This window comes from Saimiri boliviensis, chromosome 11 (genome assembly GCF_048565385.1).
Source record: "Saimiri boliviensis isolate mSaiBol1 chromosome 11, mSaiBol1.pri, whole genome shotgun sequence".
NCBI lineage: Eukaryota > Metazoa > Chordata > Mammalia > Primates > Cebidae > Saimiri > Saimiri boliviensis.
This window is the reverse complement of record NC_133459.1, coordinates 29,589,066-29,608,592: the sequence shown is the minus strand read 5'-3', so window position 1 is coordinate 29,608,592 and position 19,527 is coordinate 29,589,066. Positions and strand designations below refer to the sequence as shown.

The 19,527-nt window shown below is 45.7% G+C and overlaps 1 protein-coding gene and 1 non-coding gene across 16 annotated transcripts in view; both read left to right on the top strand.

The window, feature by feature from the left end:
- Positions 1-4,609, top strand: part of PUM1 (pumilio RNA binding family member 1) — a 145,304-nt gene extending 140,695 nt beyond the window's left edge. For all 15 annotated transcript variants that reach the window (XM_074380422.1, XM_074380421.1, XM_010348172.3 and 12 more), the window contains one exon: positions 2,743-4,609. In XM_074380422.1, the coding sequence (XP_074236523.1) occupies positions 2,743-2,874 (132 nt within the window). In that variant the 3' untranslated portion in view covers positions 2,875-4,609. The remainder of the gene's footprint in view (positions 1-2,742) is intronic.
- On the top strand, positions 409-493 carry LOC120366216 (small nucleolar RNA SNORD103/SNORD85). The gene has a single exon (XR_005580951.1). It is a non-coding gene; the product is annotated as a small nucleolar RNA SNORD103/SNORD85 (small nucleolar RNA).
- Positions 4,610-19,527: the final 14,918 nt, after the last annotated feature.

Below are 19,527 nucleotides of genomic sequence, written 5' to 3'. Positions count from 1 at the left end.
GATGACTAAGACCTGGTTCCTGCCCACAGGGTGCAGTCTGGTGGGGAAGGGCCTCTCACCCTCCTCAGAGTCCACGAGGGCCGGCTTTGCAGGAAAAGGCAAGGCTAAAGAAGCGTTAGATGGGGAAAAGGAACAGAAATGAGAACACTTAGGTGCTGTGAGTAGGGAACTGACAGAGAAATCACCTGAAGAGGCCCACAGCTTCTCGACAAAGTCACCGCGTGGGTCCAGTGAGCACTGCACACACCACGGGACCCAGGAGGCAGAACAAACCCACAGGCAGGGTGTGCTACAGTTGTGTTTGTGCTAGGCAGTGCCTCCAGCGTCTTGTGCTTCTCGTCAGAGCCTTCAGCTTTTGGGCTCTGAGCTCACTCAGCCCTTCTCAATTGAGGGGTTGGTCGGCCATTGTCTGGCAATGATGACCCACTTGCCCTCACTGAGAACAAAGTTCGGTAATGAGAATCTTTGTTATGGACTCAAGTTCTGAGCCAGACAAGACACCCACCACCTCTGAGTCAGACCAAACCAATCCAATCCACTGCACTGGTATTGGCAATGGCAGTTGAAGGCTGGGGAATTCCCAGGTCTGTAAAGTTGTAAGTTGTCAGGAGGCTGGTGAAGGCAGAGGGAGTGTTGGAGGTAAGGAGGAGTTTAAGACATGTCCATTCATTCATTCAGTAAGTGCTCAACGTGCCACACAGCAGGTCCTATTCTCAACAGGGTTGTAATGGCAAACATGACGGTGCTGGGCATGGATAGTTACTGTAACGCTGGAAGGGGAAGAGGTTGTCCAGGAATAGAGCAGGGAGTCTCCTACAGCATGTGGGTGCAGAGGAGGCTCCCTAAGGGAGTGATACTTAATAAAGTGATGACCCTTTCCAGAAGATGGAACATGGTGTGTGAAGACTGGGAAGCCGGAGACCAGATGACGCTGTATCTGAAGAAGTAAAGCAAGTTCAGTGGGAGAGGAGTGTGGTGACAAAGTCATACTTATGTTTCAAATAATTGTCCTGGCTACCGTGTGGTCTATACAGTTGAGAGGAGGGGAGGCAGTGATGAGACCACGTGGGAGGCTGTCAAGCAACAGATGGTGATGGTTTGGGACTGAAGAGAAGTGGACAGAAGAAGCCTAGAATCAGTAGGCTTTAGCAGTTGGTTGGCTGAGGGAGTTGACGGAGAGAGCCCTGAGAAGCTCTCTTAGTTTTTCAGCTCTTCCGTTATTAAGTGGTGTCCTTTTCAGCAAAAGGGACACTAGGAGGGAAGCAGACTAATTATGTTTCACCTCTTGTTAAATCCGGTGAAGAATGGAGTTCAACACGTTGTGTTTGTTAGCTTGTTAGGGCTGTTCTGTTTTGTTCTGGAGAAGTGTAAAGGTGAAGTGCCTGGACTCAGCAGCAGCCAGTTCCAGGGACAGAGAAGAATGGATTGGATTTTGCTTATTTTCTAAAAGGATAAAGGGGATCCTGAACCCCAAGTTCTCATAACAGAAACATTAGTAACTACAACTCAGAGGAAAGGTGCAGCATCATTACACGCTGTCATACAGGTGAGCTTAAGGAAGGTTAAACTGGAACCAAGGACCGTTTGCTACCCGCTGGCTTCCTGTGTAGGCTCTGAAGTGGGAGTGTGACACCTGATGTGGCTCGGTGTCCCGGAGGCATGCGTAAGTGGTGTCCGGATTGGATCAACCCCGCCGTGCTTTGAGGACAGGGCTAAACAGACAAGTACTAGTGCCATCATGGATCTCTCACTCTGGAGAGCCTCTGTCTACTGCGGTACATTTGTCCAGTGTGTTTGGGTATTCAGGTGCAGGTTTGGATTGGGGAATCTGATGAAGAAACTGTGGTTCTTTGCTGTTTATACGGAAAGATTGATAATTATGCAAAAGATTGCAGACACAGCTGAGGTATGTAGAATGCTCCCTGAGCTCACAGAAAAGGAAAGTGGCTTCTGGAGAGGAAGCACCCTTCGAGTTTTCTGGAATGCAGGACTTTTTGAAATAGATCAGCCCAGGGAGGGAAGAAGAGAAGGGAATGCCTGGAAAGGTGAGCCAGAGCACAGGTCGGAGAGCCAGAGGGATGAGGCTGGTGCCACGGGCACGCCTGAGAGCACGGTGGGAGAAACGTCATGTGTGGAGGAGCCGTGCAGTTTGGGCTCGGCTGTCTGTGCTGCCCTTTCTTAGCCATTGAACCTTGGCTGAGTGACTTCACCACTTTGTGCCTTCATGTTTTCCATCAGTAAGATGGGGATAATGACACCCGGCTCATAATGTTCATTGTTTCTCTTCTTGTCATTGATTAGCTTTCTGTGATCCACTGTGACCTGGAGAGACAGGGTCAAGTGGTGAGCTCAGGATTCATGGTGCCCAGAAATAACCCCCTGCTCAGGAGAGCCTGGATTCTGTGCATGGGGCCAGAGGGCCCTGTGCGTGTGCTCTCAGGGAAGCACTGCAGCTGGCGGAGAGTGAGCAGTGTGTGTTCCCGGCAAGGATGCGCTTTCTCCATGTGCTGTCCTGGGAGTGGCCCATGCCACCCAGCCTCCAGAGCCCTCAGGCCGTGTGGCACCACTCAAGATAGGAGCTCCTCTCCTCTGCTGATGGGTTGCTAAAATGCTAGAAGTCAGGGGACTGGCCTGAACCAGTGACAGGTTATTGCTGTGGGGTGTGCATGTGCGTGTGATGCACGTCTCGGAAGCCTGCCCAAGTCTGCTCAGGCCGCGTAACAGACTGTCTTTCCTCCCCAGATCCGGCCCCACATCGCGACTCTTCGTAAGTACACCTATGGCAAGCACATTCTGGCCAAGCTGGAGAAGTACTACATGAAGAACGGCGTTGACTTAGGGCCCATCTGTGGCCCCCCCAATGGTATCATCTGAGGCAGTGTTACCCGCTCTTCCCTCATTCCCACTGACCTCACTGGCCCACTGGCAAATCCGACCAGCAACCAGACATGCAGTGTGGAGTCTGAGACGGGCAAATGGTTGCTCCGGGGTTACTCCCTCCTCCAAAAAAGAAATCAATCACATCCACGAGTGGAAAGCCTTTGTAAATTTAATTTTATTACACATAACATGTACTATTTTTTTTAATTGACTAATTGCCCTGCTGTTTTACTGGTGTATAGGATACTTGTACATAGGTAACCAGTGTACATGGGAGGCCACATATTTTGTTCACTGTTGTATCTATATATCACATGTGGAAACTTTCAGGGTGGTTGGTTTAACAAAAAAAATATTAAAAAAAAAAAAAAAAAAGAAAAAAAGAAAAGGTTTTTAGCTCATTTGCCTGGCCGGCAAGTTTTGCAAATAGCTCTTCCCCACCTCCTCATTTTAGTAAAAAAACAAACAAAAACAAAAAAACCTGAGAAGTTTGAATTTTAGTTAAATGACCCCAAACTGGCATTTAACACTGTTTATAAAAAATATATATATACATATACATACATACATATATATATATATATATATATATAAAATGAAAAGGTTTCAGAGTTGCTAAAGCTTCAGTTTGTGACATTAAGTTTATGAAATTCTCAAAATTGCCTTTTTTGGAGATGATATTATGCTGAAGAAGGCTGTTTGTGAGGAGGAGATGCGAGCACCCAGAGCGTCTTTTGAGGCTGGGCGGGTGTGATTGTTTACTGCCTACTGGATTTTTTTCTGTTAACATTGAAAGGCAAAATCTGATTATTTAGCATGAGGAAAAAAAATCCAACTCTGCTTTTGGTCTTGCTTCTATAAATATATAGTGTATACTTGGTGTAGACTTTGCATATATACAAATTTGTAGTATTTTCTTGTTTTGATGTCTAATCTGTATCTATAATGTACCCTAGTAGTCGAACATACTTTTGATTGTACAATTGTACATTTGTATACCTGTAATGTAAATGTGGAGAAGTTTGAATCAACATAAACACGTTTTTTGGTAAGAAAAGAGAATTAGCCAGCCCTGTGCATTCAGTGTATATTCTCACCTTTTATGGTCGTAGCATATAGTGTTGTATATTGTAAATTGTAATTTCAACCAGAAGTAAATTTTTTTCTTTTGAAGGAATAAATGTTCTTTATACAGCCTAGTTAATGTTTAAAAAGAAAAAAATAGCTTGGTTTTATTTGTCATCTAGTCTCAAGTATAGCGAGATTCTTTCTAAATGTTATTCAAGATTCAGTTCTCACTAGTGTTTTTTTAATCCTAAAAAAGTAATGTTTTGATTTTGTGACAGTCAAAAGGACGTGCAAAAGTCTAGCCCTGCCCGAGCTTTCCTTACAATCAGAGCCCCCTCACCTTGTAAAGTGTGAATTGCCCTTCCCTTTTGTACAGAAGATGAACTGTATTTTGCATTTTGTCTACTTGTAAGTGAATGTAACATACTGTCAATTTTCCTTGTTTGAATATAGAATTGTAACACTACACGGTGTACATTTCCAGAGCCTTGTGTATATTTCCAATGAACTTTTTTGCAAGCACACTTGTAACCATATGTGTATAATTAACAAACCTGTGTATGCTTATGCCTGGGCAACTATTTTTTGTAACTCTTGTGTAGATTGTCTCTAAACAATGTGTGATCTTTATTTTGAAAAAATACAGAACTTTGGAATCTGGGTTCGTGCTTCATTGTCACCTCCCCCCGCCCCCACCCCCACCCCCACCCCCAGTGCAGTTCCCCAGGACAGCCCTTTCCTGCTCAGGCTTCTTTCTGCTTGTTTTGTTGTTTTGTGAGGGTGGGGAGAGGGCTGCCAAACTGACGGCTCTTGAGCCCAATTTAAACCAAGATGTTCGGTTCAGCCTGCCCAGTGCATTCAGACTCAAGATATTTCACATAAAAATCCAGATTTCCAACTTTGCACATGAGAATATTCTCCTTGGGCCCCTCAGGTGAGGTGTCTGGGTTACAGCACTGCCTGTCCGGGCCTCTCCTCGTCCCCCTTTCCTCTGTTTGGCCTGCTCCAGTTGCACCCTGCCAACCATGCCCACTACTGAGGCCCCCAAGCGGTCCAGTGTCCCAGCATGCTTGTCCCTTCAGACAGGAGGCCCTTGAGCTCACCATGGTGCCTGTTGCCCAGGCCTGAAGATGCCATCTGCCCTTTTCACTGACTTTGCTCCAGAGGCAGATTTGGTAAGTGTTAGGAATTACAGGATGGGTCCAGCCGTAGAGGCCAGGTGGCAGCTCATACCAGCTGGTGTCTGAAAGTGGAGCCCTGGAAATAGAGGGAGAAGAAAAAGAAGTGGAGGGAATGCAGGTTTCCAGTCTGGCGTTCAGTCGTGATTTTGCCTCAGCAGCTGTCATTGGGGCCCTTCCCCACCGCAGTAGCCATCATGATGCTTGCAGAGGTGGCATGCTGCAGGCATTGGGAACAGAGACCATGTTGCTCTGATGCCCCAGATTGACCTGGGGTCACATGCGGGTCTCATCACTCTGTGCCCTTGGGCAAGTTACTTCACTGTCTTTCACCAAATTTCTTGCTGGAAGTGGACCAAAGGTAACAGATCTGTGTAAAGTGGTTCTCTCATCATGTCATGGAAGTTAACGGCTATTCAGTGCCCAGCACACTGGTGTTATAAGTGAGGGCAGTTTTCCTGTGCAGTTTTTGGTAAACAAAACTATCTTTGCTCATTAGTTTACATAATGTCATTTGTCGTGAACTGACTCTGCGCCAAGGCACCCGTCAGATGGTTTTTACATGTTCTCAACAACTGTTCCGGGAACCGACAGCCCTGGGAAGAATGTGGCTGTCCCCATCTCATAGATGCGGAAACAGGTCCTGGGATCTGATGTAAGTCTTTTGATCAGACCAACTCTGATCAATAAAGCTTGTGAGGGGGTGGGTCTGAGACCCAAGCCCCTCAGTCAGTCAGTAACCAAGTGACGATTTTATCTGAGGTTTCCTGGCAGCCAGCCCAGTGCTCTGTCCATGCCATCTTGTCCTTGTCACCCACCACCGGCCCTAATAATGACCATCTTCGCTTTTTGAGGCTCAGAGGGATGACAGAAGGGTGAGGCACTGGGGAGTGAAGCATCCTTTTGAGGGAGGAAATCAGTGCCTTTTATGTAGTTACCAGCTGTAGCCACACGAGGGTGCTGCCACCTAAAGCAAGCATTATGGAGGCCCAAGGAGTCAAGGTCAGGGTTGGGATGGCCTTCCTTTGGCTAGAATTGCTCAGGGGTGGAGTTAGGAATCCCACTCAGAGACCAGAAGTCTGGCATCTGCCTTGAAACTAAGCTTTCTCCCTTCATCACTCCTTCTCTCTCCAGTGTCTGCAGTGCAAACCCTAGGCCCAACACTGGCCCGGGGTAGTAGGGTCTGGTCACTGACCTGGCTCATGGACCTCAGCTTTGCCTTTGACTGTGTGACCTCTGGCACATCACTGACTTCTCTGGACCTTGGTTTCCCCAGCTGTCACCTGGAGTGGTAGACCAGGCCTGTCACTCTCACAGGGCTAGATGAGATCAGACAGGAGGATAGAGGGGGCAGCCCCCTGCCTCTGTGAATGCAACCCTGGTGCCTCTTTCTGGGGTCACATCCTGGCTTTTGCACTAAGCTTTAGAACAACCTACACCTCCCAGCCTATTTATGACTGAGCTTCAAATCCCAGCGCTGCCTGGCCCTATGTGACCTTCGTAAGTCATCTGCCTTCTCTCTTTCCTCAACTGTTAAATGGGGATAATAATAGCTTTATTTCACGGGGTATATTGGAAGCCCTTGGCACATGCAGGGCTGGGGACACGGTATGCCATAAATAGGAGTTACTATTACCTCCAATTTTTTCCTGCTATGTCGGGGCCCTTGGAATTTTCACTAGGGTGAAACTGGGTGTTGGACAGGAACTGGACTAGCTGTAGTCTAGTATACTGGCTTCCAGACTGGAATCCAGATTGGGATCTGGAGGTCGAAGTGAGTGTTGGACAGGAAATGAACAGGGTCCAGTTGGAAGCCTCGAGTAAGCACATTTTTAGAAGGACAGGGCATTGTGGGTTCATCAGAATCTAAGGAGTCTGAAACTCCTGTCTGGAACTCAGCTAATTTTATGTTTAGAAACCAAAGACCCAGAACCTGTGCCATTCTATGAAATGGATGCGCCTTGGGAAGATAACTTACAATTATAGTGACCACAATAGGGAATTTTTACTCTAGATGAAATTATTCATCTATGGGTGCATTAAAAAAAGAGGATTCTGGGTAGTTAAGAAACAACTAGATGCATTCTTTGATGGTACACAGAAGCTTTCAAAAGGCAGAAATTTTTTAAGCCTCTTATTTTTAATAAATCTCTACAGCACAGTCATAAAAATTATTTTAAGGCTGGCATGGTGGCTCACACCTATAAACCCAGCACTTTGGGAAGCTGAGGCAGGCAGATCACCTGAGGTCAGGAGTTCAAGACCAGCTTGGCCAACATGGTGAAACCTCACCTCTACTAAAAAAAAAAAAATACAAAAATTACATGAGCGTGGTGGCGGGTGCCTGTAATCCCAGCTACTCAGGAGGCTGAGGCATGAGAATCGTTTGAATCCAAGAGGCAGACGTTGCAGCCAAGATTGTGCCACCACACTCCAGCCTGGGCGACAGAGCGAGACTCTGTCTCAAAAAAAGGAAAAAAATATATTTTTAATCTACAAATCTGATCTCTTGTCTCTTTCCATATGAATACTTGAATATTCTCGACACTATCTTCCTTTAAAAGATCTTCACCGGGCGCAGTGGCTCAAGCCTGTAATCCCAGCACTTTGGGAGGCCGAGGCGGGTGGATCACAAGGTTAAGAGATGGAGACCATCCTGGTCAACATGGTGAAACCCCGTCTCTACTAAAAATACAAAAAAATTAGCTGGGCATGGTGGCACGTGCCTGTAATCCCAGCTACTCAGGAGGCTGAGGCAGGAGAATTGCCTGAATCCAGGAGATGGAGGTTGCGGTGAGCCGAGATCGCGCCATTGCACTCCAGCCTGGGTAACGAGTGAAACTCTGTCTAAAAAAAAAAAAAAGATCTTCAAGTGAGCCAGGAGTATCTGCAACAAGTAAAGGCATATTTTGGTGTTGCACACGATTTGGCTATTATAAAGCAGCCGCCTGAGAGTAACTGGAGAAAGATTGAATTTTTTCCCAGTCACTCACCTAAAACCTAGTCCACAGTCATAATAAGATTGACTCCCGATACTAAGTAAACATGCTCCAAGACCCCCTTTTGGAGAAAACGTAACAGCCTTTCTGCCTGAGAAATGTTTAAATCTTTAAAATGCAAACTTCTAAGAATGACTCATCAGAATAAAAAAAAAAAGAAGTTTTTAGAAAAGTAGCAAATGAAAGAATCCTGAATGTCTTTTCCAAAAATATGAATGAAAGCCTTTAGCCATCTGAACAGGTAACTTTAACTGTCAAGAATGCAATTTGGATCCAACTAGGGAGTTTTATATTATTATTGTGCCTGACACATGGCTCAAACTTCAGGACAGAAGTCGTGAATCTCTGTTTGTGTCTGTATGTTTATGTGTGTCTATGCTATTTATTTATTGTTATTATTATTTTGAGACAGAGTTTTGCTCTTGTTACCCAGGCTGGAGTGCAATGGCGTGATCTTGGCTCACCGCAACCTCCACCTCCTGGATTCAGGCAATTCTCCTGCCTCAGCCTCCTGAGTAGCTGGGATTACAGGCACACGCCACCATGCCCAGCTGATTTTTTGTATTTTTTTTTTTTTGTAGAGACGGGGTTTCACCATGTTGACCAGGATGGTCTCGATCTCTTGACCTCTTGAGCCACCATGTGCAGCCCTTGTTATTATTGTTATTGAGACTAAGTCTTGCTCTGCTGCTCAGGCTGGAGTGCAGTGGCACGATCTTAGCTGACTGCAACCTCCACCTCCCAGGTTCAAGTGATTCTCCTGCCTCAGCCTCTTGAGTAGCTGGGATTACAGGCACATGCCACCATGCCCGGCTAATTTTTGTATTTTTAGTAGGGATGGGGTTTCACCCTGTTGGCCAGGTTGGTCTCAAACTCCTGACCTCAAGTGATCCACCTGCCTCAGCCTCCCAAAGAGCTGGGATTACAGGTGTGAGCCACTGTGGCTGGCCTATGTATGTCTATGTTACTTAAATGTAATATTGTTCTATCTCCAGATGGTATTAGAAATAATACATACACACTGTCATATATATATATATCAGTATCTTACTGTCACCCAGTCTGGAGTGCAGTGGTGCAAATCTTGGCTCACTGCAACCTCTACCTCCCAGGGTCAAGCAATTCTTGTGCCTCAGTCTCCCCAGTAGCTGGGGTTATAGACATCTGCCACCATGCCTGGATAAATTTTTTAATTCCTAATAGAGACAGGATTTCTCTCTCTCTCTCTCTCTCTCTCTCTCTTTTTTTTTTTTTTGAGATGGAGTCTCTCTCTGTTGCCCAGGCTGGAGTGCAGTGGTGAGATCTCAGCTCACTGCAGCCCTCCGCCTCCTGGGTTCCAGCAATTCTCCTGCCTCAGCCTCCTGGGTGGCTGGGATTACAGGCATGTGTCACCATGCTGAGCTAATTTTTGTATTTTTAGTAGAGACGGGGTTTCACCATGTTGGCCAGTCTGGTCTCAAACTCCTCTCCTCAGGTGATCCATCCTCCTTGGCCTCCCAAAGTGCTAGGATTACAGGTGTGAGCCACTGCACCCAGTCAGAAATGATTTAAAATGATCTTTTTCCCCACTAAAATAAAATATTAAAAGAGCTCTTAATACTTAATTGATCTAGAGAAAAACAAGTGCTCACATAAATTATTTTCTCAGAAAAGAAAGCAACTAATTCAAATGCTTTTCAAGTTCACATAGCTTGAATACTCTTTAATAAGAATATTAAGCTAGGCATGGTGGCTCATACTTGTAATCCCAGCACTTTGGGAGGCCGAGGTGGAAGGATCACTTGAGCTCAGGAGTTCAAGACCAGCCAGGACAACACAGGGAAACCTTCTCTGTACAAAAAATACAAAAATTAGCCAGGCGTGTTGTGCAAGCCTATAGTTCTAGCACTCTGGAGGCTGAGGTGGGAGGATGGGTTGAGCCTGGGAGGTCAAGACTGCAGTGAGCCGTAATCTCACTACAGCACGAAAGGCTGGGCAACAGATGGAGAGCCTGTCTTAAAAAAAAAAAAGAAAAGAAAAAAAAAGAAAAGAATATTGGTGATTTAGTAAAAATGGATATTCTTAACAGATATTCATATTCTACTAAGCTTCACTAGTCAAACTCATGTTATCTCTGTTACAAAATTTGTTAACGAGATAAATAACCTGGGGTGAGAAGTTTTGTTTGTTTTTTTGCTTGCCTACATGCAGAGAGAAGTAGTTTTTTTAATATTACAAAATGTCTGCTTGAAAAGTTTCCAAAATCTTTGAAAAAAACTTGAAACTTTAAAATTATATTAAGTTGGCTGGGTGTGGTGGCTCAGGCCTGTAATTCCAGGGTGGATCATCTGAGGTCAGGAGTTTAAGACCAGCCTGGCCAATGTGGTGAAACCCCATCTCTACCTAAAAATACAAAAATTATCCAGGCGTGATGGCAGGTGCCTCTAATCCCAGCTACTTAGGAGGCTGAGGCAGGAGAATTGCTTGAATCTGGGAGGTGGAGGTTGCAGTGAGCTGAGATTGTGCCATTGCACTCCAGCCTGGGTGAGAGAGTGACTGCATCTCAAAACAAACAAAAAAAAAAGATATAAAATTATATTAAGTTAAATTAAATGATAGATATTTATTAAATACCTACATTATGTCCAAATAAAATAGACTGCTAAAACATTAATTCCTGAAGGGTTCACTAGTAGGCATAGCATGTGCTCCAAAAAAACATATTCTATTTAAAAACTGGCTGGGATCACGCCTGTAATACCAGTATTTTGGGAGGCTGAGGTGGGCGGATCATCTGAGGCCAGGAGTTTGAGACTAGCCTGGCTAATATAGGGAAACCTCATCTCTACTAAAAACACAAAAATTAGACAGGTGGGTAGCCCGCGCCTATGGTCCCAGCTACTTGGGAGGCTGAGGCAGGAGAATCAGTTGAACCTGGGAGGTGGAGGGTGCAGGGAGCAGAGAAGGCACCACTTATAGCCTGGGTGAGAGTTCAAGGATAATTTAAAAAATTAGCCCAGTGCAGTGATGTGTGTCTCAGGATTTCCAAAGTGCTGGGATTACAGGAGTGAGGCACCACGCTCAGGAAGACAATTTCTTATCCTTCATGTCATTGTTTATTAATTTTTTGTTTTTTGTTTTTTTGAGACAGGGTCCTACTCTGTTGCCCAGGGTAGAGTGTAGTAGCATGATCAAGGCTCACTGCAGCCTTGAACTCCCAGACTCAAGCAATCCTCCTACTTCAGCCTCCCGAGTAGTTGGGACTGCAGGTGTGCACCACCACACCTGGCTAATTTTTTAATTTTTATTTTATTTTGGTAGTGATGAGGTCTCGGTATGTTGCCCAGGATCGTCTTGAACTCCTGGCCTCAGATGTTTCCTGGCCTCAGCCTCCCACCATGCTGGGATTATAGGCGTGAGGCACTGCGCCCAGCCTGATGTTGCTGTTGTTTGTATCGTCTTGCCTGCAGTTCACATTATGTTGTTTTTCAGTAGGTCTTTGATTATTTGAGAAACACGAGTCTTCAGTATTTTTTTAAAAAGCTAAGTTTTAACTTTGTGGCTTCCTGTATTTGCCTTTAAAATCTTTTAACACTTTGGTATTGTTTCACAGTGACTTGCGATCCTATTTAATCAAGCATTTTAAACATTTTGACATGTTTGACAGCTTTCCCAAATTAATTCTAAATTTAGTGTTTTCTCCCCCAAACTAACTTTGGGAGTTTCCAGAAGTGTCCCTGGGATATTTCAAAATAATTTATTTTCTCGCCTTGTAAAATGAGAAGTGTTAAACTAATTAGGCTTATTTGATACATTAATTGCATGGAATATGTTGTCAAATAATGAGTGACACTAACCCTTCTCTAAGTTATATGTATTATTGACATGAGTATCCCAAGAAATGTATAGAATCCCTAGAAATCGGATATATTCTGGTATATTGTTATCAGTCATAAATCTAATTATTATCTTAAGATGCTATAGGCCACAGAACAACCACATTTCCTTCCTGAAAGCATTTGAATGCCACCATAATACAAAAGAACAAGATAGTCATTTTAAAAAGCTGACAAGTACAGCTTTCTGATAAGATCACACTATTGGACTGCGTAAAAATTTCCAAAACTCTAATGGGAAACTGATGGGTTCATAAACCTGCTAATCAAATATCAAGGAAAACAAAAATTAATTATATGGGACTAAATTAACTGATGACAATAATTTTAATTTTTATGAGTTTTTCTTTAAATCATTGCCGGTTCTAAGAAATATTTACTTTCAAAATTTAAGGAGCCACCTTTGTTCTTTTCCCTTAAGCTAATAGCAATTCGATAAAATATATCTCTGTAAACAAAAATGAAACGTTTATCTTTCTCTCCCTACCTGACTGCTCCGCAATGTGAGTATCAGCGCAGGTTCAATAAGAATCTGCTCTCTTATGAAAGAACATAATGGGGCAAGTTCTTAGTTTGGCTTCTTCAAGTTTTTTTAAATGTTTAATTACTTTATTTTTTATTGCATTTTAGGTTTGGGGGTACATGTGAAGAACATGCAGGATTGTTGCATAGGTACACACGTGGCAGTGTGATTTGCTGCCTTCCTCCCCTCCACCTATATCTGGCATTTCTCCCCCGGTTATCCCTCCCCAACTCCCCAAGAAGTTTTAAAATATCAAATCTGAGATTTCTCATGACACCTCATTATAGACAGTTTTTTTGTTTTGTTTCGTTTTGTTTTGAGATGGAGTCTTGCTCTGTCACCTGGGCTGGAGTGCAGTGGCATGATCTTGGCTCTCTGCAACTTCTGCCTCCTGGGGTCAAGTGATTCTCCTGCCTCAGCTTCCTGAGTAGGTGTGTGCCACCACAAAGGGCTAATTTTTTGTATTTTTAGTAGAGACAGGATTTTACCATGTTAGCCTGGATGGTCTCGATCTCCTGACCTTGTGATCCGCCTGCTTCGGCCTCCCTGTGTTGGGATTACAGGCCTGAGCCACCCCACCTGGCCAATCAGATAGTTTTTAAAAACTAAGATTGATTGATACAAAGTCACTAAAGCCCCTTGGATGTTACCAGAGCTCTGATTGAAGTATCATACTTAAAAATATACACAGAAATTACCATGTTACATTTCTGTAAAGATCAGGTCAAGTTAAATAGAAGTAGACTTATTTTGAAAGAAAGAACTACGATTATTTTTGGTAAAAACAGGAGTGATGATGTAAAAAGAAAGATCGTATTTCAGTTAAAAACTGTAGTGCACCCATTACCAAATGCTAGTTCTGTTCCTTTTCTTTGATGTTTTGCTTTATATCTGTAAATTGAATTAAATTCTAAAACTTTCTGGTTTCACTAAAAACTAAAACTGCTCCTTTCCTAAGCCCTGTAAGCTGAAACTCAATGACTTTGTTTTATAACGGTCACTACAACAGATCATGCATGGACAACATTCACGCCTGCTACTATATGAGTCACGTGGAGAATCACTGGCACACTTCCTGATGCCACAGCCAGAGGCATTCAACGCCACCTGCATTCCACCATCTTAAAGATGTTTCCAACTCTCATCTAGACATCAGCTAGCTGCCCTTCAGACTCAAAAACCAACATCATGATTTGCTCCAGATGTTAACCTTTGTTTTTCTTTTGTTTTCAGAGAACAAAACCTTGAATTCTCTTCAAGGGATACAATCTGAAATGAACAATTTGCCTCAATAGTGCTCCAAAATTGTTTTTGATAACTTCACAGCTTAATAAGGAGGAGCTTGTGCTTTTATTGATTAAGAAATGTTGGGGCCGGGCGCGGTGGCTCACGTCTGTAATCCCAGCACTTTGGGAGTCTGAGGCAGGCAGATCATGAGGTCAGGAGTTTGAGACCAGCCTGGCCAACATGGTGAAACCCTGTCTACTAAAATTACAAAAATTAGCCTGGTGTAGTGGTGTATGCCTGTAATCCCAGCTACTCAGGAGGCTGAGGCAGGAGAACTGCTTGACCCTGGGAGGCAGAGGTTGCAGTGAGCCAAGATTGCGCCACTGCATTCCAGCCTGGGTGACAAAGCAAGACTCCATCTCAGAAAGAAAGAAAGAAAGAAACAAAGAAAGAAAGAAAGAGAGAGAGAGAGAGAGAGAGAGAGAGAGAGAGAGAGAGAGAAAGAGAAAGAAAGAAAGAAAAAGAAATGTTGTTTCAACTGGGTGCAGTGGCTCACGCTTGTAATCCCAGCACTTTGGGAGGCTGAGGCAGGCAGATCACCTGAGGTCAGGAGTTTGAGACCAGCTTGGCCAACATGGTGAAACCCTGTCGCTATTAAAAATGCAAGAATTAGCCGGACGTGGTAGTGCATTTCTGTAATCCCAGTTACTTGGGAGACTGAGGCAGAAGGATCTCTTGAACTTGGGAGGCGGAGTTTGCAGTGAGCTGAGATCACTCCACTCCACTATAGCCTCAGCATCACAGTGAGACTCCATCTCAAAAAAGAAAAAAGAAATGTTGCTTCTATGTTAATAAGAAATTGTGGCTCAAAATTTAAAGGCTCTTTTTTTGAGACAGGGTGTCACCCAGGCTGGAGTGCATGCAGCGGTGCGAGCTCCGCTCCTGAGCTCAAGCCATCCTCCTTCCTCAGCCTCCTGAGTAGCTGGGACCACAGATGTGAGCCACCACGCCCAGCTAATAAAGGCTCCTAAGAAGCAAATATAAGTCTTAGTGGACAGGTGCTACCTCCTTCACAGATATATATTAGTTGGTGAAATCTTGGCTCCTGGGAATCTTTGCTTCAGGGCATTTTTCAGTCCTTGGCTATTATTTTCCTTATAGTTGTTGTATTCACCCCCTTTGTGCACTGTATCCTCTCAAGGGCTTTAAATGACCATTGCCTCACCCTATAATCCCAGCACTTTGGGAAGCTGAGGCAGGAGGATCGCTTCAAGCCAGGAGTTCACGACCAGCCTTGGCAACAAAGCAAGACCCTGTCTCTACAAAAAAAAAAAATTTTTTTTCATTAGCTCAGTGCAGTGGCATGTACCTGTAGTCTCGGGAGGCTGAGGATGGAGGACTGCTTGAGCCCAGGAGTTCAAGGCTGCAGTGAGCTATGATGGTGCCACTGCACTCCAGCCTGGATGACTATGACCCTATCTCTAATAAATAAGTAAATAAATAAATGTGTTCCAGCAGCTACTTGCATATCAAATGATTCCCATCAGGATTTGACAACCTGGAGAACTCGACAAGCCCGCCACTCCAGTCTATAGTGACTGTGCCATTTTGGATACCAGTGACTACAAGACCTTACATCCTAACCCAACGATGTTGAAGATGCTATATAGCATCTACCTGTGTTCCCATGACTGTGTTAATGGTGGTTACTGAGAAGACTGCTGGACTCTGGTCACACTCTCAGCTTGCTTTTGAAACCACCCCTATAAACTTTATAAAATCAACCAGGGAAGACAAGAAGGGGGAGAAACGGAAATAAACAGAGCTTGTAGCACATCAGCCTCCATGAGGTCTGCGGACGCCTTGACCTGCGTCCTCACAGCTACGTGCAGCTATCGACCTAGAATCCCTGGGTCTTGTCACAAGATGATGGCTCCCCTTAGCTGCTCTACAGACAACAAGTTGAACATTAGGAAGCCTTAAGTTCTCCCTTTGAGCTGTTTCTTCAGGTCCTGCATACTGAGGAAACCGCTGACTCAGCTGGTTTGAAGGACCTGACTTGTTTGAGGAGCTGACTCATCAAAAAATGCAGTTTCCGTGTCCTGACAGTTTATCCCCCTAACCCCAACCCATCAATGGCCCAGATTTTCTAGCCCCTCACCCTCAACAAGCCCCTTAGAAATCCCAGCCCAGAACTCCACAGAGGGATGGTTTGAGGATCTCCTTGCTTGGTGCCCTGAGATCAGTACTCTTTCTGCTTCTGCAAACCCTGTTATCTGCATGTAATGGGGTCTGTTGCTGTGTAGTGGGCACAGACCTCATAGTCCTGTAACACTTTATTTGATTTATTTTTTAAGGTGGAGTCTCCTCTGTCACCCGCGCTAGAGTGCAGTGGCACGATCTTGGCTCACTGCAACCCCTGCCTCCCAGGTTCAAGTGATTCTGTTGCCTCACCCTCCTGAGTAGATGGGACTACAAGTGTGTGCCATCTTGCCCAGCTAATTTTTGTGTTTTTAGTAGAGATGGGATATACCATGTTGACCAGGCTGGTCTTGAATTCCTGACCTCAGGTGATCTGCCTGCCTCAGCCTCCTGAAGTGCTGGGATTACAGGCGTGAGCCACCAGCCTGGCCCTATAACACTTTAACTTGCTAAATTAAAATGGAGACTAGGCCTGAAGAACCCTAGAGCAGAGAAAACCAGTTAGGCCTCATACATGACCTCAACCTTGCTTGATTTGCAAACATAAGCAAAACTTGAGCTATTTCTTATAAATGACTCTATTAAAGAAAAACAGAACTTAAGCTCAACCAATCAGAAGTAGTCCACAAATTTATAATTACATAACTGGGGACTTTCTAATGGGATAGACCAAATAAACAACTATAATTGCAACCAATCAAATACTTGATTTTACTTCTGCACTTATCCCATATATAATTGCCTCTGATGATTTGTCACGGGAATATTAAACATCTTCTGGTTTGGTGTTTCCCAGTTCATGAAGTGCTTTTCATTCAAAGAAGCTCTTTAAACTTATCTGTGGGATCTAACCATCAAAACAATTGAACGCATGGAGATAGAGTGGAAGGATGGTCACCAGATTGGGGGGGGGGGGATGACAGTTAATGGTTACAATAAAAAAGAAGGGGCAGAGCACAGTGGCTCACGCCTGTAATCCAAGCATTTTGGAGGCCAAGGCAGGCAGATGACCCGAGGTCAGGAGTTCAAGACCAGCCTGACCAACATGGTGAAACCCTGTCTTTAAAAAAAAAAAAAAGGAACGATCAGACCTAGCATTTGATAGTACAACAATTTGACGACAGTCAATCGTAACTTTTTTTCTAACTCTCTTGCCCAGGCTGGAGTGCAGTGGTGCAATCTTGGCTCACCGCCACCTCCACCTCCTGGGTTCCAGCTATTCTCCCGCCTCAGCCACCCCAAGTAGTTGGGATTACAGGCACACATCACCAGCTCTGGCTAATTTTGGTATTTTTAGTAGAGACGGAGTTTCACCATGTTGGCCAGGCTGGTCTTGAACTCCCAGCCTCAAGTGATCTGCCCACCTCAGCCTCCCAAAGTTCTGGGATTACAGACGTGAACCACTGCACCAGGCCTAGTCAATAATAATTTAATCACACATTTTAAAATAACTAAAAGTGTGTAATTGAATTACACTTCCTGGTGCTCCCAGACCCCAGGGTGGAAACATGTCCTTAGACAGGGCTGGACCAGCGACTCTGAGGGGCTGAGCTGACCTGTTCCGGGGTCCCGGCGGCCACTTGCCCCCTCCCCCTGGAACCTCAGACTCTCTCACTTCCAGCAGGGGGAAGGTGGGGTATCCCCACTCTTCCACCTCAGGTTTGGGGTGAACCAGACAAAGAATGACTTGAAAATAGTGGTCTGGGGTTGGCTGCGGTGGCCCACTGTAGTTCCAGCTACTCAAGAGGCTGGGGCAGGAGGATCTCTTGAACCCAGGAGATAGAGGCTGCGGTGAGCTGTGATTGTGCCACTGCACTTCAGCCTGGACAATACGGGGAAGCCCCGTCTCTAAAAACAACAATAACAAAAGCACAGTGGTCTGCTGCATGTGACTGCGGGCCCCAGTGCTGGGTGCTGTCCTGTGTCGCCTTCTTTACTTCCCTCCAGCCCCGTGAGCTGCCACTGACCCTAACTTTCAAGGGAGGAAACTGGCCCTGGCCACTGGGCTAGAAGGGGCGGACTCAGCATTTGAGCCCGGAGTGCCCCAGGCCTCTCTTTGGAGCCGATGCTGCCAGGGCAGCTGCTCTTCCCCTCCGCCATGGCCAGCAGCAGGGCTGCCCGCAGGGAATTCACTGTGGTTGCCGGGGATCGGATCCCTTTACAGATGAGGAGTCTAACGCCAGGGGGGGCAGGGGGAGCACCCGCTCAGGGGCACGCAGGAGGCGAGGACAGCGCTGGGGTGCCCCCTGGGTGCAGTTGCCTGCCTGTTGCCTGTCTCCCACCCTTGGTGGGAGGTCTCTCAGTGTTCAGATCTGTGCCCAGCCCTCGATGGGTCTCGATGACTCTAGGTTGAAGTTTGAATGTGGGTCCAGCAGTCTCGAAAATCCAAAAAACCAAACACACATACAAACATGACGTATTACATGTCTCAATGACAGCTGTGCTCAGAGAGGGTGACCCAGTGGTCAGGTTCCACAGCCCTGGGGGAAGGCGGATCTCCCCCGACAGGCCCTGGTCACTCCCATTCTCCCCCTACCCCACCTCCTAGAGGCAGCTGAGCTGCTCTAGCTTCAGGGTGAGGTGAGAAAGAAAATGTATTTTTAGGGAGGCTTATTTTTGATTCCAGGAAAATGATTCCAAATGAGCAGTTTATTCCCAGGCACGGGGGTGTGTTCCTGGAACGGCTTCTGGGGCAGTGCCCTCCTCCCATCCTCCTCTCCTCTGTCCTCATCCAGCTTCCCTGTCCCTGCACAGGGAAGAGGGCAGGTGTGTGAGCATAGCTCCCGGGCCTGGGCTCCGCCAATGGTCATTTCCTAGTCCTGTGACCTTTGATGGCCAGAGTGGGACAGCCTGTGGGTTTGAAGATCTTGGTCGGGGAGGGGGCTTATCCTAAGAGCTTTGTAAACAACAGAGCAGCTGGTCCAGGAGAAAGGAGTAGAAGAGAGAAAGCCCCCAGGACAAGGAGGGAAGCGACCTGCGTTCTAGTCCCAGTTCTGCCACAGGTTGACTGTGTGACCTTGGGGTTAGTCACATTTCCTTTTCAGGTCTCAATTTTTTTCCTCTGTGAAATGGGCCGTTCAAGTAGGCCCTGCCTGCTCTGTCCATTCTAGATCACAGGGAACAAGCTTCCAGAATGTTCTCAGCCTCATCCACACACAATGTCAGGATGAAGCATCAAGCTGGAGCTCAGGAGCTTGGAGCCTCTCCTGCCAGGGGGAGCTCAGCCACTGCAGGACCACTTCAGAACACCCAATTCTCAAGGCCTGCCTGCATGGCCCAGGGGAGATATCACCACCACCATGAAGTCTTTCTAGATTCTCTCCGAGAGGAGGTAGATCCTCTCTGGCCAGACTCCCTCTGTTTTATTCTTTGTTTACGTGGGACAAAATCTTGCTCTGTTGCCCAGGCTGGAGTGCAGTGGCATGATCTTGGCTCACTGCAGCCTCTGCCTCCCAGGTTCAAATGTTCTTGTGTCTCAGCCTCCTGGGGTTTTCTGTATTTTTTTGTGGAGATGGGATTTTGCCATGTTGCCTAGGCTGGTCTTGAAGTCCTGCGTTCAAGTGATCTGCCCTCCT